At 42.3% G+C, this 19,553-nt stretch overlaps 1 protein-coding gene across 1 annotated transcript in view; it reads left to right on the top strand.

The window, feature by feature from the left end:
* Nucleotides 1-19,553, top strand: part of SLC22A3 (solute carrier family 22 member 3) — a 98,576-nt gene that overhangs the window by 65,262 nt on the left and 13,761 nt on the right. The window contains exons 6-7 of the mRNA XM_065927738.1: nt 9,966-10,063; nt 10,183-10,397. Of these exons, the coding sequence (XP_065783810.1) occupies nt 9,966-10,063; nt 10,183-10,397 (313 nt within the window). The remainder of the gene's footprint in view (nt 1-9,965; nt 10,064-10,182; nt 10,398-19,553) is intronic.

Below are 19,553 nucleotides of genomic sequence, written 5' to 3'. Positions count from 1 at the left end.
TGGACTGTGGCCTGCCAGGCTCCTCTGTCTATGGGATTCTCCAGGCAAGAGTACTGGAGTGGGATGCCCTGCCCTTCTTCAGGGGATCTTCCCGACCCAGCGGTCACACCCGCATCTCCTGTGTCTCCTTCATTGGCAGGCAGGCTCTTTACACTGAGCCACCAAGGGAATCCCTTTAACTACTTTCAGTTCAGTTCCGTTCAGTCACTCGGTCATGTCTGACTCTTTGCAACCCCATGGACTGCAGCACGCCAGGCCTCCCTGTCCATCCCCAACTCCCGGAGTTTACTCAAACTCATGTCCATTGAGTCAGTGATGCCATCCAACCATCTCATCCTCTGTCATCCCCTTCTCCTCCTGCCCTCAATCTTTGCCAGCATCAGGGTCTTTTCCAATGAGTCAGCTCTTTGCATCACGTGGCCAAAGTATTGGAGTTTTAGCTTCAGCATTAGTCCTTCCAGTGAACACCCAGGACTGATCTCCTTTAGGATGGACTGGTTGGATCTCCTTGCAGTCCAAGGGACTCTCAAGAGTCTTCTCCAACACCACAGTACAAAAGCATGAATTCTTCAGCACTCAGCTTTCTTTATAGTCCATCTCTCACATCCATACATGACACCTGGAAAATTAACTACTTTAATAGACATCAAATAAGCATCAAATACTCATGGTCATTTTAATTATGAACTTTATTTTATCATATGAATTGTCATCATAAATATCTTCTCTATGATCTTTTTTTTAAGGGAATTTTTTCAAAATGTTTATTTATTTATTTATTTATTTAGGTTGTTTTGAGTCCTCGTTTCTGCACAGGCTTTTCTCTAGATGTGGTGCGGGGACTCTGCATTATGCTGGCTTCACTTGTTGCAGAGCACAGGCCCTAGGCATGCAGGCTTAGTAGTTGCGGCTCATGGGCTCGGTAGCTGCCATTCCTGGGCTCTATAGCACTGGCTCAGAAGTCGTGGTGGTTGGGGCTAGTTTCTCACAGCGTGTGGGATCTTCCCACACCAGGGACTGAAACCACGTCTCCTGCATTGGCAGGCGGACTCTACCACTGAGCCAGTAGGGAAGCCCTCCACTCTTGTTTAAAAGCATCAGTTCAGTTCAGTTGCTCAGTCAAGTTTGACTCTTTGTGACCCCATGGACTGCAGCATGCCAGGCCTCCCTGTCCATCACCAACTCCCAGAGCCTACTCAAACTCATGTCCATTGAGTTGGTGATGCCATCCAACCAGCTCATCTTCTGTCATCCGTTCTCCTCCCACCTTCAGTCTTTCCCAACATCAGGGTCTTTTCCAATGAGTCAGCTCTTCGCACCAGGTGGTCAAAGTTTATCGGAGCTTCAGCTTCAGAATCAGTCCTTCCAATGCATATTCAGGACTGATTTCCTTTAGGATGGACTGGTTGGATCTCCTTGCAGTCCAAGGGACTCTCAAGAGTCTTCTTCAACACCACAGTTCAAAAGCATCAACTCTTCTGCACTCAGCTTTTTTTATAGTCCAACTCTCACATCCATACATGACTACTGGAAAAACCATAGCCTTGACTAGACAGACAGACCTTTGTTGACAAAGTAATGTCTCTGCTTTTTAATATGCTGTCTAGGTGGATCATAACTTTTCTTCCAAGAAGTATGCATTTTTTAATTTCATGGCTGCAGTCACTATCTGCAGTGATTTTGAAGCGCCTCCCCCCCCCAAAATAAGCTCTCATTTAAAAGCATAATGAGGTTTTAAAAAATTCCCAGAGTGCCATGGGCAAGTTGGCAAATTCTCTTTTATGGATGCCAGGCAGCCTTGCTGCCACCTAGCAGCTGGCCAGGGTTCTGTGATGTTAAACATCTATTCCTGGACCTGCTGGCTCTAGCCTCCACCTGACTGAAGGGGACGACCGTGAGGAGGTGGACCGGGGGACATGGCAGACCAGCACCCCTTCCCGGCCTCACCCAAGCCCCTGGGGCTTCTCTGAAAGACCTACTGGGTGATTAACTTTGAGGGTGACTTCCAAATCAGTGAACCCCAAATCCTCAAGTGCTGTTTTGCTCACACAGACTTCTTGCAAAATGTTTCTAGAGAACAGAGCCTGTGGGGAATTTGTGATGACACGAAGTCAGCATTAGATTCAAGAAGGGATAAACTCCCCTGCTCATTAGTGGCTTCCCTTTTCCTTGCGACATATGACAACTGTTAAAAAGTCCACCCACTGAGATCTACCAGGTGAAACTATAAGGCTGGAGATGCAACCATTCGACACCGTCCCCTCCCCTCCCCACACCAGACACTGCTGCTCAGCTGGGTTCTTCCCTCTCAACCCGGGGGCTCACGTTCCTTCCCGACCCGTAAGAATAATACTAGGAGGCAGCAGGTGAGGCAGGACTTCAGGGACCACCTGAGCATCTCATGCGAGTCTCCTGAGACGTTGTTAAAATGCAGATTAGATTCTGAGGCTTCCCTGGAGACTCAGTGGTAAAGAATCCACCTGCCAATGCAGGAGACACGGGTTCAGTCTCTGATCTGGGAAGATCCTACCTGCCGGGGAGCAACTAGACCTGAGCACCCCAGCTACTGAGCCTGCGCACTGGAGCCCGGGAGCTGCGACTGCTGAGGCCTGCACATCCCAGAGTCCATCCTCTGCAGCAAGAGGAGCCACCACGATGAGAGGCCCACACACCACAGTGGCAGAGGAGCACCCGCCCGACACAGCTGGAGAAAAGCCCTTGCAGCAACGAAGACCCAGCAGAGCCTAAAGGAAAAAATCACAAATCTCCTCTTTAAAGAAAAAAATGCAGATTTTTATCTCTTCATCCAAGGTAGAGCATCTTTCACAAGTTCCCTGGCAAAAAGGCTGTGGATTCACGGACCACGCTTTGAGTAAGAAGGTTCTCCAAGCATCTTTTGTTCTGTGTACATTCTGGCAAAATTATTCTGCCTCAGGCCTCAGAGATCAACAGTGCCAGATGAACTTTATATATGCCTGGTAAACATAAGAAAATCTAATAATAAAAGAAATCTATTCCTTTTTTGCAGAAGGCGCAATGACAGTGGTCTTTACAAAAGGAGTGCTTTTAAAAGAATCTCCCTAACTTGTACATTGTAGATAAGCTACAGTTTACTAACTGAAAAGATTTTTTTTTAATGCCAAGTGAATTATCATCTGGAAGCAGAGTATCTCCAAAATGTCATAAAAATAATGTTCATATGGAGTAGATTGTCTCCATTTTTGAAGACTCACTGGTACCAGGTGTGTATGTTGCTGACCTTAAACAAAATGAACAGCAACTATTATTTAGTAAAGATGAGTTTATTTGGGAATAGCAGAGGGACTACAAATTGGGACACATGAGCTAAGGAGAACCATGGCCCAGTCTGAGGATACAAAGGGAAGGTCAGCTTTCATTAGGTTCTGGGAAGAAATTGGGGAGAGTTGTTTTGAACAAAAGTTCACTGGAGGAGAACGAAAGTTTGGGGTTGTTTAAATAATGTGCTGGTAAGAAAATGTTCTAAGTAAAATAAAACATCTCTAGCCTGATCCTGGCTGTTTATCTCTTAAAAAATTGTTTATTGAAGTATAGTTGATTTACAGTGTTGTACTAGTTTCAGGTGTAGAGAAAAGTGATTCAGTTTTGCATACACGTTTATCTATTTTTTCAGGCTCTTCTCTCTTATATATTATTAAAATATATTGAGTTTAGTTGCCTGTGCTAGACAGAGGTCCTTGTTACTTATTTTATATGTGATAATGTGTATATGTTAATTATAAACTCCTGATTTATCCCTCCAACTCTTTCCCCTTTGCTAACTGTAAGTTAGCTTGCTTCTTGCTCAGAAACCAATCCCTTGTCAGGAGAGCTCTGAACACCATATTTATAACAGATTGTTATTTATAGTGTCTTTCTCTTCCTTGGCAATTTAAATTAAAATGTCAACTTCAAGAAATGTTTCAGGAAGGCACCAGAAGGAATTATAAATAGAACTTGATTAATCAAAGGAAGATGAATAAAGTATGCTTTTAACTCAGGGCACATCATTGTTGATGTAGAGCTAAAGTCTTAGAAGAATTAAAAGACAGCTGAGAAACAAATAGAGCAAATAGCCATCAGTTTGGTAGATGAATATCAAAAAACCAACCTGTACAGTTTACCTGCGAGCAGCCCCTTTTTCAACGAGTGGCGTTACTAGGCAACAAGGATCCAAACAGACAGACGTTTCCAAGAGCATTTCCCATCTTCCTTTGCTCCAATGAGAGCAGGCAGACACCTCTTAGATGGATAAATGTATGACAAACTCTAAAGCCAAGTTAGATACTCAAGATAACATGCTGCATGGTTCCACTTCCATGAAATTTTAGAAAGGCAAACTAATGACAGAACGCAGGTGAGGGTTTACCATGGGCTGAACATCAGGGGGAGAGAACTGACTGCAAAGAGACAGGAGGAAGCTTTGGGGGGTGGTGGAAATATTCCACATCAAGATGGCAGGGGTGACTATGTGACTTGACACATTTCTCAAAATTTCGTGAAATGGAGCTCAAAGTTGCTAAATACTACTGGATGTAAATTATATTTCAATAAAGCCAAGTTTAAAGCCTATCTATCTATCTATAATAATCTGATGTAGCATTTCTATTCTTTTACATCTAAGACTATGCAAACACTTTGGAGATAGAAAATGAGCACAATTTCATTTCAAAATACAGAGCTAGAAGTTGTTGTAAAAGGGTAGGCGCTGCCCCAGTCACTGTGCACGGGTTGCCAAGACTTTCCTGGATGAATTCCATCCAAGATATGGCTTTTAGTCTCCCGAGGTCTTTGGACACCCAGAAAGTGGGTCATCTTTCAGAATATCTGCGTCACTGTGGACAGTGTGTTAGTAAATCAAAGACCAGCTGGATTTGTTCTCAAATTGGCAAAATACTCACTTGCTTGGAAGTACTATTAATCCTTTCATTTATTGAATGGGGAAAATTGGTCTTGATTACTTTCAGTTATTATCAGCGCTGCATATTCTCTTGGTGTAGGATATATATTAGGCGTTAAACATGTGCTTTGGAAAAGCAGAGATCATGTGACTGCTTGATTCTAAATATTAAAAGTTTGAAATTAAGACTAATTAGCTTTTGAAATTAGGACTAATTAAAACTAATACTAAATATTCTTACAGAGTAAATTGGAGTAGTAAAGCAATTATTTTCATTCTATAATGCAAAGTTATTTTGGCTAAAATATTCTTTTATTATGCAAAAGCATTGTTCTGGACTAAATTCTTGAAATAATTCTGCTTTTGGCAACAAATAACAGAAAACCAATCTGAATGGGCTTCAGACAGTAAGCACAGTTCCAAGCTCCTGGATCTGGAATTCTAGACTTAAAACAGTGTCCAAGGTTGTTTAGACATGTGGATCACAATAAACTGTGGAAAATTCTGAAAGAGATGGAAACACCAGACCACCTGACCTGCCTCCTGAGAAATCTGTATGCAGATCAACAAGCAGCAGTTAGAACTGGACATGGAACAACAGTTTGGTTCCAAATCAGGAGAGGAGTACGTCAAGGCTGTATATTGTAACCCTGCTTATTTAACTTACATGCAGAGTACATCATGTGAAATTCTGGGCTGGATGAAGCAGAAGCTGGAATCAAGATTGCCGAGAGAAATAGCAATAACCTTAGATATGCAGTGACACCACCCTTATGGCAGAAAGTGAAGAACTAAAGAGCCTCTTGATGAAAGTGAAAAAGGAGTGAAAAAGTTGGCTTAAAGCTCAACATTCAGAAAACTAAGATCATGGCCTCCGGTCCCATCACTTCATGGCAAATAGATGGGGAAACAGTGGCTGACTTTATTTTTCTGGGCTCCAGAATCACTGCAGATGATGACTGCAGACATGAAATTAAAAGACACTTACTCCTTGGAAGGAAAGTTATGACCAACCTAGATAGCATATTAAAAAGCAGAGACATTACTTTGCCAACAAAGGTCTGTCTGTCTAGTCAAGACTATGGTTTTTCCAGTAGTCATGTATGGATGTGAGAGTTGGACTGTAAAGGAAGCTGAGTGTGGAAGAATTGATGCTTTTGAACTATGGTGTTGCAGAAGACTCTTGAGAGTCCCTTAGACTGCAAGGAGATCCAACCAGTCCATCTTAAAGGAGATCAGTCCTGGGTGTTCATTGGAAGAATTGATGCTGAAGCTGAAACTCTAATACTTTGGCCACGTGATGCGAAGAACTGACTCATTTGAAAAGACCCTGATGTTGGGAAAGATTGAAGGTGGGAGGAGAAGGGGACAACAGAGGATGAGCTGGTTAGATGGCATCACCAACTCAATGGACATGAGTTTGAGTAAACTCCGGGAGTTGGTGATGGACAGGGAGGCCTGGCATGCTGCAGTCCATGGGGTTGCAAAGAGTCAGACATGACTGAGCGATGGAACTGAACTGCCTGAATTGAATATATCGTTGTGAATATTTTTGTCGAAAAGAGAAGCTTGTCCCCCTCTGTGCTCTGGGTGATTGTGGTGCCCACGTGCAGATGAGCAGTGCTGTCAGGAACTTCCTGGAGAGAGTCTGAGTGGTGGAAAAAACCCTAAGTGAAAAGAAAAGAACCGCTGGAGTAAGTCATCCATCCGTGGAGGAAAGAGGCCCTCATATAATGAGTGGTTTTAATCTGGAACTTAAATATCCTCAAAATCTAAATCATTTTCATCAAGGCCACCTTTTCCATAAAATAGTGTTTTAGCTAAAGATTAGATTTTTGGTCAAATGCATAATGTCCTTCTCTAAAATTATAGAGATGTTACCGTGAACCACAAAGAAACTTTCTAGAATAAAAAGTTTTTATAGGTTCAGTAGTACAGTGAGAGGATGAAGAACAGAAGCTCTCATCAACTGCCTAAACTTCACATCCTAGCTTAGCCACCCTTCTATTGAATCCTTGTGTGCTAAGCCTTGTTTTACTTATTTATACAATAGAACCCTTAAGAGTACTAACTCCAGAGAGTCTTGATGAAAATTAAATGGAATATTTCATGCTTCATTTCAATTTATCAATTCATTAGCCCAGAAGCTAAGAAATATTACATAATTAGTAGGAGTTAGCCATTTTAATGTGGGCAATATATAGAAACCAATTGTGAAAAATATTTTGATAACCATGTAAAAATGTACAGTTTTCCCCTGGAATCTGTGGAATATTGGTTCCAAGACCTTCTGCAGATACCAAAATCCTCAGAAGCTCAAGACCCTTGTACTGAACGGGTCTCAGCTGATGCTCTGTATCCACAAGTTCTGCATCCATGGGTTCAACCAATCACAGGCCCCGCTGTTGGTTGAATCCACAGAGGCAGAACCCGTGAATGTGAAGAGCCAACTGTATTGTTGGGATATACTAAATTCTTTTGCTTCTGGTATTCCTAATTCATTTTTGGAACAGCAGAGGTGAGGGTAGGTGTCTTAGAATTTCGAAGATTAGCTCAGGGAACATTTTAGTAAGGATTGTATTAGTTATAATAGAGGTCAACTTGCTGTAACAGAGATCCCCCAAAATACAGCAGCAAACAAGAGAAAAGTGTCTTTTTCTATTACATGCCCACGCAGAGGTGAGTAGCCCAGCGCTGAAGGTAGCTCTGCCCCATGAGGTCACCCAGGACCCGGGTTCCATTTATCTCATTTCTCCATCATCACCTGCAATAGGTTGTATAATCGAAGCCATTTCACCAGTGTCTTCTTCTTCCATCCCTCAGGAAAGGGAAAACCGTTAATGAAGAGCAAACCATTTCCTTTTTAAAGGATGGAACCCAGAACTTGTACACATGGTTTCTACTCCCACCTCATTGCTGAGATCTTAGTCACTGGACCACCCACAATTGAAAGAGAGGCTAGAAAATATGACTTTAACTAGGCAGCCATGAGCCCAACTAAAATTCTGTGGGTTCTGTTATCCAAAGAGGGATGGAAAGAATGCATGGTTGAATCAATTAGCAGTCTTCCATTAGTGTTGCTATGGAAACTACTATTGTTTCATTGATCCCAGGATACTGTTAATTTGGAGACACATCATCATTTTATGCACCGCTCAGTGAGAAAAGCCATGCTATTGAAGCTGTGACTCATTACTTTCTTATCAGCTGAGTTACAGGACACAACCTAATTTTGAGATTTTGAAATGTGAAAACCTTATGTCTTGTTATAGAAGAAATACAAGCTTTCCTGGTGGCTCAGTGGTGAAGAATCTGCCTGCAATGCTGGAGGGGCAGGTTTGATCCTGGGTTGGAAAGATCCCCTAGAGAAGGAAATGGCAACCCACTCCAGTATTCTTGCCTGGGAAATCCCATGGACAGAGGAACCTCGTGGGCTGCAGTCCATGGGGTCACAAAAGAGTCGAACATGAGTTGGTGACTAAACAACAATGATAGAAGAAATACAGTGTCAGAAAGACTTAGGAAAATAAAATGATCTAACGATATTCATTTTGCAGTCTTCTTTGTGTGTATATGACTTTCCTTGGAGCAAGCACAGGCAACAGATATCAAGATTTGGTTGATGCATTGAGTGTAACATTTAGAACAGGTGATTGACAAGGTACTATCCATGAGAATTTAAGTCAAATTCCAACACAAAGGCTTGGGGAAAGTTTGCCGAGCTTTCCACTCAGTCTGGAACAGATCTGGAGTTGAATAAACAGACAGTGAGGGTCCTGTTGTCACTAACCAGGGTTCTCACTTAGCAGAAGGATGAAGACGAAGGACTACACTCAGCCCAGAGTCACGGCCAAGGCACTTCCTGTTTCAACATCCAGTCATCACCCCAATATTGGTTGGACACCAGACACTTTGCTTGGTGCTACAATACAGCCTCTGCACCCCCAAGACCTCCAGAGCTCGTGCAGGGAGAAGAATAAGTAGACCTGTAAAGGCACGCAGTTGTGTAGAGCCTATGATAGAAGTCTAGTAAGTGGAGGCGCCGGGTGGAGATTGTCAGTTCTACCCAAGATTAGGGAAGACCTCCCAGTGGTGGCGAAATCAGAACCAGGGAGAGTTAGAGTTCTTCGTGCAGAAGCAACAAATATGCAAGTGCATGGCAGTGTGACACAGGGGTCACTGCAAGACACTGAGTCATGGTCTCTTCAGCACACAGGATTAGAAGCAGAAAGGGCTTCCCTGGCATTCCAGTGGTTAAGGCTTCATGCTTCCACTGCAGGGGGTGTGGGTCCAATCCCTGGTCAAGGTACTTAAGATCCAATATGCCACTTCATGCAGCCAAAAAAGGAAGAAGAATTTTAAAAGCTCAGTAATCAAGATAAATACTATTCTAGTACAATATTTAAATACACAAAAATTAATGCAAAAGTAATTTGTTAAAAAAAAAAAAGACCAGAACCATCGGGTATGTTCAGCTGTTTCCTTTTTAGTACTTTATACATAGGAGGAAAATAGCGATGTTTGTTTAATTGAATTAGAGAAAGACCAACTTCTTGAATGGCCAAATAAGGATGAGCTAAATTTTCCTGTTATCAAAAAGCTGCTGGATTCCAGTACACGGACAGGAGCAAAAGGACACTGTTGATGCCAGCCCATGACTCTAGCTTATTGGTTAACGTAAGATTTGAGGAGTTAATAGATAAAGGAACTTGTTTAGAACCTGCTTTCAGCATCTTTATGTTTGTTTTCCCCAATTTAACAAATGCACAAATGTATTTTACTTTAGAACACACCTTTTATCTCTGTTCACTCCAAGCATATCACACTGCTGATTCTCAGCACAGCAAGCACACCTTTGTGAATTTGACCTAAGACAAAGTCTAGAGAACCAAACTTTTTGTACTCAGGTGCTAAGATGTCATAATGAAAGACCCTGGTCGATTCAGTAAGATCATTCGGTAGCTTGGAATCTGGTCAATGACAAATCTGTAATATGCAGATGCCTCTTGCTGTATATTGCTATTGAAAATCTGCTTCTCTTGTATAGATCACTGTTACGGATGAGGAAGTTAGTAATCCATCCTTTGTAGATCTGGTGAGAACTCCCCAAATGAGGAAGTGCACACTTATACTTATGTTCGCTTGGTAAGTTTGACTTGTGATGGATTCAAAAGCTTGTGTCAAATTTACAACGCATCCCTCTCTCCAGACCAGGTGCAAGTTCTGTCTTACTTGTTCTCTGTTGTCTTTTGATGTTACTCCAGGTTCACAAGCGCTGTGGTTTATCAAGGACTCGTCATGCGCCTGGGAATTATAGGAGGCAACCTCTATATTGACTTTTTCATCTCGGGAGTTGTGGAGCTGCCAGGAGCCCTCCTGATCTTACTAACCATTGAGCGTTTTGGTCGGCGCCTACCATTTGCGGCAAGCAATGTCGTGGCAGGGGTGGCGTGCCTTGTCACTGCGTTCTTACCAGAAGGTAACTGTCCCTCAAGTCTGCTTGGCAGCCAAGACCTTGAAAAAAAATCTCAACATAATCAAGAACGGGGGATTTCTCATCTTTAGCAAATGTCCCCTAGCATCAGCATCATAGTACCAGGCACACTCTCGTGATGTTGCTCCGTTTCTGCCAAATCAGTGTAACGACTTTGAATGTAGAAGATTGATTCTATAGATTTTTCCATTTTCTCCAGTTTTAGGATCATTTGTGGGTGAAATAGATGTGTAAAACCTAGATTGTGGTCATAGTTTACTTTTAAAAGAAATTTTAATTGACATTTACTTTATGTACAATATTGCATAGGTTACAGATGTACAATATGATGATTCAAGATATATAAAGGTTATATTCCATTTATAGTTACTATAAAGTACTGGCTATGTTCTCCATATGGTACAATGGATTCTTGTAGCTTACTGTAGCACCTGCTGGTTGTACCTCTTAGCCCCGTACCCCTACATTACCCCCCCTTTCCCTCTCCCCAGTGCTAACTGCTAGCATGTTCCCTGTATCTGTGAGTTTGCTTTTTTGTTGTTATATTCACTAGTTTGTTGTACTTTTTTAGATTCCACACATAGGTGATATCTTGTAGTATTTGTCTTCCTATGTCTGACTTATTTCACTCAATATAATGCCCTCCAAGTCTATCCATGTTGCTGCAAACGGCCAATTACATTCTTTCTTATGGCTGAGTAGTATTCCATATATATGTATATGGGCTTCCCTCGTAGCTCAGTTGGTAAAGAATGTGCCTGCCATGTAGGAGACCTCATCTTCTTTATCCATTCATGTGTTGATGGCCACTTAGGTTGCATCTTAGTTATTGTAAAAATGCTGCTGTAACATTGGGGTGCATGTGTCTTCTCCAGTTAGTGGCTTTGGTTTTTTTCTCATATATATACCCAGGAATGGAATTCATGTAGTTTGCTTTTGATCACCTTTATCTGACTTAATTTTGTGATATCATTGACCCTGTTTCACATTTCTCCCATATCACTAATTCCCTGCAAAACACGAAGGTTACAAAGGGAATAAAAACACATTTCTTGACTTGGAGAGCTTGACAACCCGGTGAAGGGTATGGACAAAGTAGAGCATGGTTCTCAGAAGTATGAACCATCTCTGCTTGTTCAGGAACCAAACGTTCTTCATTATCGCAGGAATACTCTGGCATGGAGCTGAGGGATCATCCCTGTCCAGCAATGATACCCTCACAGTCAGGCCAAGAGCTTGGGTGTGCTCTTGTGAGCTTCGGGTGGCGGCGAAGCGCCTCCGAGTGACCGCAGCAGTGGGGACAAAGGCAATGGGGAGGGAGAGATGCTGAGAGCAGGAATCAAGGTGGTGGCATTCAGGCCTGCACGGGAGATGGTGATTTCAGAGACATTTCAGAGTTTGACTGGGGAGGGGAGGGCTTGGTGACCGCTGAGATACAGAGGTTGTTGGAAACCCCGTGTGCATGACTAAGCCACTGCCAATTATCCCTGTCCTGGAACGCAGCAGGCCCTGGACAGTGGAAGCCTTTCAAACTCCCAGGGAATGTGTGTTTTAGATCAAGTTCATTATTTCCACATTCCAGGAGGTGTTGGGGGGGTGAAGGGGGGGGGGTTGCTGGGACAGCTGGAGCCTCTTGTACTACTTTATGTCAGCACAAGAGAAGCCTCTTTTTAGTTTGAAGAATTTTTTTCTTAATTTTTTTTTCTTTTCCATATGGTTTATTACAAGATGTTGTGTATAGTTCCCTGTGCTGTACAGTAGGACCTTGTTGTTTATCCATTCTCTATAGAATAGTTTGTATCTGCTAACCCGGAACTCCCAATCCATCCCTTCCCTCCGCCCTCCCCCTTGTTAACTACAAGTGTGCTCTCTAGAGTCTGTTTCTGTTTTGTAGATAAATTCGTTTCATAGTTTCAGTTCAGTTCATTCGCTCAGTCGTGGCCGACTCTTTGCGACCCCATGAATCACAGCATGCCAGGCCTCCCTGTCCATCACCAGCTCCCAGAGATTACTCAAACTCATGTCCATCGAGTCAATGATGCCATCCAGCCATCTCATCCTCTGTCGTCCCCGTCTCCTCCTGCCCCCAATCCCTCCCAGCATCAGGGTCTTTTCCAATGAGTCAGCTCTTCACATCAAGTGGCCAAAGCATTGGAGTTTCAGCTTCAGCATCAGTCCTTCCAATGAACACCCAGGACTGATCTCCTTCAGGATGGACTGGTTGGATCTCCTTGCAGTCCAAGGGACTCTCAAGAGTCTTCTTCAACACCACAGTTCAAAAGCATCAATTTTTTGGCTTTCAGCTTTCTTCACAGTCCAACTCTCACATCCATACATGACCACTGGAAAAACCATAGCCTTGACTAGACGGACATTTGTTGGCAAAGTAATGTCTCTGCTTTTTAATATGCTATCTAGGTTGGTCATAGCTTCCCTTCCAAGGAGCAAGCGTCTTTTAATTTCATGTCTGCAATCACCATCTGCAGTGATTTTGGAACCCAAAAAAGTAAAGTCTGACACTGTTTCCACTGTTTCCCCATCCATTTGCCATGAAGTGATGGGACTGGATGCCATAATCTTAGTCTTCTGAATGCTGAGCTTTAAGCCAACTTTTTCACTCTCCTCTTTCACTTTCATCAAGAGGCTTTTTAGTTCCTCTTCACTTTCTGCCATAAGGGTGGTGTCATCTGCATATCTGAGGTTATTGATATTTCTCCCGGCAATCTTGATTCCAGCTTGTGTTTCCTCCAGCCCAGCGTTTCTCATGATGTACTCTGCATATAAGTTAAATAAGCAGGGTGACAATATACAGCCTTGATGTACTCCTTTTCCTATTTAGAACCAGTCTGTTGTTCCATGTCCAGTTCTAACTGTTGCTTCCTGACCTGCATATAGGTTTCTCAAGAGGCAGGTATGCCTCTTGTCTGGTAAGCCCATCTCTTTAAGAATTTTCCACAGTTTATTGTGCTCTACACAGTCAAAGCCTTTGGCATAGTCAATAAAGCAGAAATAGATGTTTTTCTGCAACTCTCTTGCTTTTTCGATGATCCAGTGGATGCTGGCAATTTGATCTCTGGTTCCTCTGCCTTTCCTAAAACCAGCATGAACATCTGGAAGTTCACGGTTCATGTATTGCTGAGGCCTGGCTTGGAGAATTTTGAGCATTACTTTACTAGCGTGTGAGATGAGTGCAATTGTGCGGTTTAGATTCCACATATTGTTGTTGTTCAGTCGCTATATATGGGATAATACGAACCACATCTTCTTCATCCATTCATTCTGCTGATGGCCACTTAGGTTGCTTCTTAGTTATTGTAAAAATGCTGCTGTAACATTGGGGTGCATGTGTGTCTTTTCCAGTTAGTGGCTTTGGTTTTTTTCTCATATATATACCCAGGAATAGAATTCATGTAGTTTGCTTTTGATCACCTTTATCTGACTTAATTTTGTGATATCATTGACCCTGTTTTCACATTTCTTCCATACCACTAGTCACATGCAAAACACGAAGGTTACAAAGGGAAGAAGAACGCATTTCTTGACTTGGAGAGGTTGACAACCCAGGGAAGGGTATGGACAAAGTAGAGCATGGTTCTCAGAAGAATGAACCACCTGTGCTGGTTCATGGATTGCAGCACACCAGGCTTCTCTGTCCCTCACTGTTTCCTGAAGCTTTTTCAGACTCACGTCCATTGAGTCGATGATGCCACCCAACCATCTCTCCCTCTGTCACCCCTTTCTCCTTTTGCCTTTAATCTTTCCCAGCATCAGGGTCTTTTCCAATGAGTTGGCTCTTTGCATCAGGTGGCCAAAGTATTGGAGCTTCAGCTTCAGCATCAAGCCTTGCAATGAATATTCAGGGTTGATTTCCTCTAGGATTGACTGGTATGATCTCCTTGCAGAATGATGTCATATAGTATTTGTGTTTCTCTCTCTGACTTTGCATATGAGAAGATGTCTCTCTCTTTTTTTTTTTTTTTTTGAGAATCCACTGAGGATCAGAAAAGAATTGATAACACTGTGGATGTCAAAACAGTCAGACATTTATAGATAAGTTCATTAATAATATACTTATGAAATCCTAAAACATCAAATAACCTTATTTAAAAACCATTATAGGAATGCCCATCTTCAGAATGAGGAGGGGGAGAAATCCTGTTATATTGGAAGGGTTGATGAAAAACAGAACTGTTTACATTTATCTCATTTTTCTTGACCATCTAAGTTTCCTAATGCTGCTGTAACAAATTACCATAACCTGCATGGCTTGCAACACAGATTTGTTCCTTCATATCCTGGAGGCTGGAGTCTGAACTCCAGGTGTAGGCGGGGCCACCCTCTCCCTGAAGGCTCTCAATGAGGATATTTGCCTGCCTCTTCCTGGCTTCTGGTGGTTGCCAGCCATCCTTGGCATTCCCGGACAGCGTTCCCATCTCTGCTCCATCTTCACATGACCTTCTCTGCGTCTCTGTGCCTTAACCATGACATCGACAAAGACCTTATTTTGAAATAAGGTCACACTCTGAGGTTCTGGTGAACCTGAACTTTGGGGAACATGGTTCAACCTACCACACTGAGCTAACACATTATAAGAGTTGGGGAAGGGGATTCCGTGGCGGTCCAGTGGTTAGGACCCGGTGCTTTCACTGCCAGAGCCCAGGTTTGATCCCCTGGTCAGGGAACTAAGATTCTGCACGCCTCCTTGTGTGGCCAAAAGAAAAAAAAGACTTGGAGGAGATATAGGTCAATGCATATCTACTTAGCCTCTATTAATTGCTGCCACTAAACTAGGAGTAAGGATAGAGCTGAAAACAAGATAGACATAATTTCTTTTTTTTTTTTGAACTTTTTATTTCATATTTGGGTATAGCCAATTAACAACATCGTGATGGTTTCAGGTGAACGCAGAGGGGCTCAGCCATACACATACATGTGTCCAGTCGCCCCCAAAACCCCCTCCCATCCAGGCTGCCACGTAACGCTGAGCAGAGCTCCATGTGAGGGACAGCAGGTCTTTGCTGGTTATCCATTTTAAATTTAGCAGTGTGTACATGACCGTCCCAACCTCCCTAGCTACCCCTTCACCCTGGCGACCATAAGTTCATTTTCTAAGGACACAGGTGTAGTTTCTGTCTTTGGGCATTATGCACAATTTAGTAGAAGGTGGCAAATGAAGACCACCGGATACTTCACGGATCTTTCCGTTTTACTTTGGCACTGTATAGTTTTAGGTTTAATTTTTAAATGTAGTTTCCTAAGACAAGGTTGTCTGTTCTCATCCCATATGGAATAGGAATCAAATGTTAATTACATATTCATTGCATACCATATTATTTAATAATTAATATTATTTTAATAATGAATAATAATATAATGATAATATTTTAATAATGAATATTACTTATTTCATTGCATAGGAAAGTAAAGAAAAAAAAGTGACTTAAGTGTGGCCCATCTTTTCATGGTATAACTCTCCCCCAGATTTTCTCTAGCCCCAGACGAATTGGGATGGTTTTAATGTGTGTTGCCTCCAGCATGACCCCAGAAAGCATTAAAGATCAAATGTCCAAACCCATGTTGAAGTAACTAAGTGGGTGGGAATCAAGCTGTCTTACAGAGAACACTCTCATATACTGGAAAACAGAAGACCAAGAATAGACTTTTCTGTTTGATCTGGTCAGTTTTATTTTGTAGACAGAATTTCCCGAGTCTTAGAGTTGTTCTTAGCAACAGTGGAAACGACCTGCTCCTGTTCTGGGCGCATTTTATTCGTGTGTTCTGCAGATATGGCTGCTTTCGTAGCCTCACGCCCGTCGGAACTGACTGCCAAGAGTAAGTTTAAATGCGTGGAGCTGTGTGTGAATACCAAATGTTAGCAGGGGTTGCTTGCCTGAGCTGAGAGTCCCCACTTCCACTTATGGGCACTTTTGGACTTGGTTCCTTGGGCTGTTGAATTAACATTAGAAAGACTTTTCCTCTCAGCCATTCTTGACGTCATCACCAGGACGACTGCCCCTGAGAAGAATACTGAGCAGCCTTTTAGGGGAATCAGCTCTAAAATTATCTCAGAGAAAACTGTTTAACCAGCGTTCCCCCCCACCCCCCCACGAAGCCTGACTGGAGAATGAAATTCTGGAAAACAATTTCAAAACAATCACTCGGGCTGTATCCTCATCTAAGACCCACTGTCTCTGACCCAAATTTTTGAATTCTAATTAAAGCCTGAAAAATAAAAGAGCTTTTTATTTAAAAAAAATTTATTTTGTGTTGGGTTATAGCAATTAATAATGTTGCGATGGTTTCAGGTGAACAAAAAGGGACTCAGCCATATATATACAAGTATACTTTCTCCCCCAGACCTCCCTCCCATCCAGGCTGCCGCATAACGCTGAGCAGACTTCCATGTGCCAGACAGTAGGTCTTTGCTGGTTATCCGTTTTAAAAATAGCAGTGTAAACATGACCTTCCCCAAGTCCCTAACTAATCCTTCCCCTTGGCAACTGTAAGTTCATTTTCTAAATCTTTGAGTCTCTTTCTGCTTTGTAAGTAAGTTCATCTGTATCATTTCTTGTTAGATCCCACATATAAGGAATATCATATGATATTTCTCCTCCTTCTCTCTGTCTTACTTCACTCACTATGCACTCCCTAGGTCCATCCATGTTCTTACAGAAGGCATTATTTCATTCTTTTTAATGGCTGAGTAATATTCCATTGTGTATATACACCACATCTTCTTTATCCATTCTTCTGTTGATGGACATTTAGATTGCTTTCATGTCTTAGCTATTGTAAACTACTGCAATGAACACTGGGGTGCATGTATCTATTCGGGCCATGTTTTTCTCTGAACGTATGCCCAAGAGTGGGATTGTAGGGTCATATGGTAGTTCTACTTTTAGTTTTTTAAGGAATCTCCATACTGTTCTGCATAGTGGCTGTACCAATTTACATTCCCACCAACAGTTCAGGAGGGCTCCCTTCTCTCCACACGCTCTCCAACTTCTGTTGTTTGTGGATTTTTTTTGATGGTAGCGATTCTGATCAGTGTGAGGTGATATCTCATTGTACTTTTGATTTGCATTTCTCTAATAACTAATTCTAATGTTGAATATCTTTTCATGTGCCTATTGGCCATCTGTATGTCCTCTTTGGAGAAATGTCTATTCAGGTCTTCTGCCCATTTTTTTTAGTGGGTTGTTTGTTTTGATGCTTCTAAGCATCATAAACTTTTTGTAAATTTTGGAGACTAATTCCCTATCAGTCACATCATTTGCAAATATTTTCTCCCAACTGTGGGCTGTCTTTTCATTTTGTTTATTGTTTCCTTTGCTCTGCAAAAGCTTTTGAGCTTAAGTGGGACCCATTTGTTTATTTTTGCTTTTATTTCCATTATTCTGGGAGATGGACTGAAAAAGATGTTGCTGTGATTTATATCGGAGAATGTTCTGCCTGTGTTTAAAAGAGCTTTTTAAGACCCATACTCAACTACCATTCTTAATTTGAGTTTATTCAAGATGGCTATACACTCAGCCGTTTGGGTAAGTCTTTTTGAAATGAAAAAGTTGTCTTGGAATTTTTTCTTTAAGTAAAAAGTATTAATGAGTCTGTTGCAGATGGGGCATTCAGAGGAGATAAAAAACTGTATTTGTTTAAAACCCTACATCCTTTCTTCAAACACTGAGGAATTATTCCCAATAATCTCTAGCAGTTTGACCAAATCCCCTTCAGAGGGACCCTCTTTCTATGTGCTCTCAGGAGTTTGTGGGAGGTAGTTTCAGCTTCAGTCCTCAATCTTAAATTGTCTTCTTTCTTGCCGTTGCTATCAAAAGATATTTATCGTCACTCCAGGGGGAACTTAGAATATTACTGGTTTGGTCAGAAGTTTTTACATGCACTCTTAATATTCACACATCTCTCACACCTCCTATGAATTGTTTTCATTTTACCCTTTTGTTGAAACAGTGTGGCACTTCTCGAACTTCTCTTTTATCACACATTTCAACAGAATCTCTGTCCAGTGCAGTTAGATACTGGCCCTTACTGCTTAGAAAGAGTTGAGATTCTTAAGAAAACCAGAAAGCATTTTCTTAACCTTTTACTGAATTGACTAGTTATTGATCTATATTGACTGAGCTAACCACATACATCTCTCATGCTCTGTGTGTGTGGGTGGGTGTGTGTGTGTGTGTGTGTGTGTGTGTGTGTGTGTTAATATGGTTTCTTGGTTTTTGTTTTTTTCCCCGTGAATGACCAGTTATGATTAAATTGTCATTGAAGTTGTCAGTGGGACTCACTCATAGATCTATCTTGATTCAGTAGAAAAAACTGTAGCTTAAGAACCTAACCTGGGTAATCAAGTTATTTCCATGGGAGCTGGAGGCATTCTCCTCTGCAGCCGCAGAGCTGCAAGAGGTTGCCCAGTTGGGCCGGGACCCAGGGAATCTGGGCACCAGCTGCCACTTTCCGTTCCCCAGCATCTGGCCCTGCCCCACCTGCTCACTGAAGGAAGGGGTGGAATGCATTTCCTGGTCCCCTTCCCTGGCCTTAATGGAAAAGTAAAGGCTAAATACAACACGTGTTTACAACTGTGCCAGAACGGACGTCAGCCCAGCGCATCAGCGCATCTCTGCTGTTCCTCCCTCCCCAACCTGACGGTAACGTGGGCGCTGCAGGTGTCCTCAGCTGGGAACAATGTCAAGGACACCAGGACGTCCTGGCCAGTGAGCAACCAGCATGTGACAAGGTGGAGCCTCCCGATCATAACCTGGACTCTGGAGCCCTCTTTTTCTCTCTCGCCCTCCTTGACAGTTATTTTGTTTAATGAGTTTTAGCTTTTTTTAGTAGTTGGGTATTCTCTGAATATCCATATTCTCTCAATATTCATTACTTTGCCGACAAAGTTTCTTCTAGTCAAAGCTATGGTTTTTCCAGTAGTCATGTATGGATGTGAGAGTTGGACCGTAAAGAAGGCTGAGCACCAATGAATTGATGCTTTTGAACTATGGTGCTGGAGAGGACTCTTGAGAGTCCCTTGGACAGCAAGGAGATCCAACCAATCAATCCTGAAGGAAATCAGTCCTGAATATTCATTGGAAGGACTAATGCTGAAGCTGAAACTCCAATACTTTGGCCACCTGA

This window comes from Muntiacus reevesi, chromosome 3, assembly GCF_963930625.1.
Source record: "Muntiacus reevesi chromosome 3, mMunRee1.1, whole genome shotgun sequence".
Taxonomy (NCBI): domain Eukaryota; kingdom Metazoa; phylum Chordata; class Mammalia; order Artiodactyla; family Cervidae; genus Muntiacus; species Muntiacus reevesi.
Note: the sequence above shows the minus strand (reverse complement) of the source record. Positions and strands in the feature narration are given on the sequence as shown.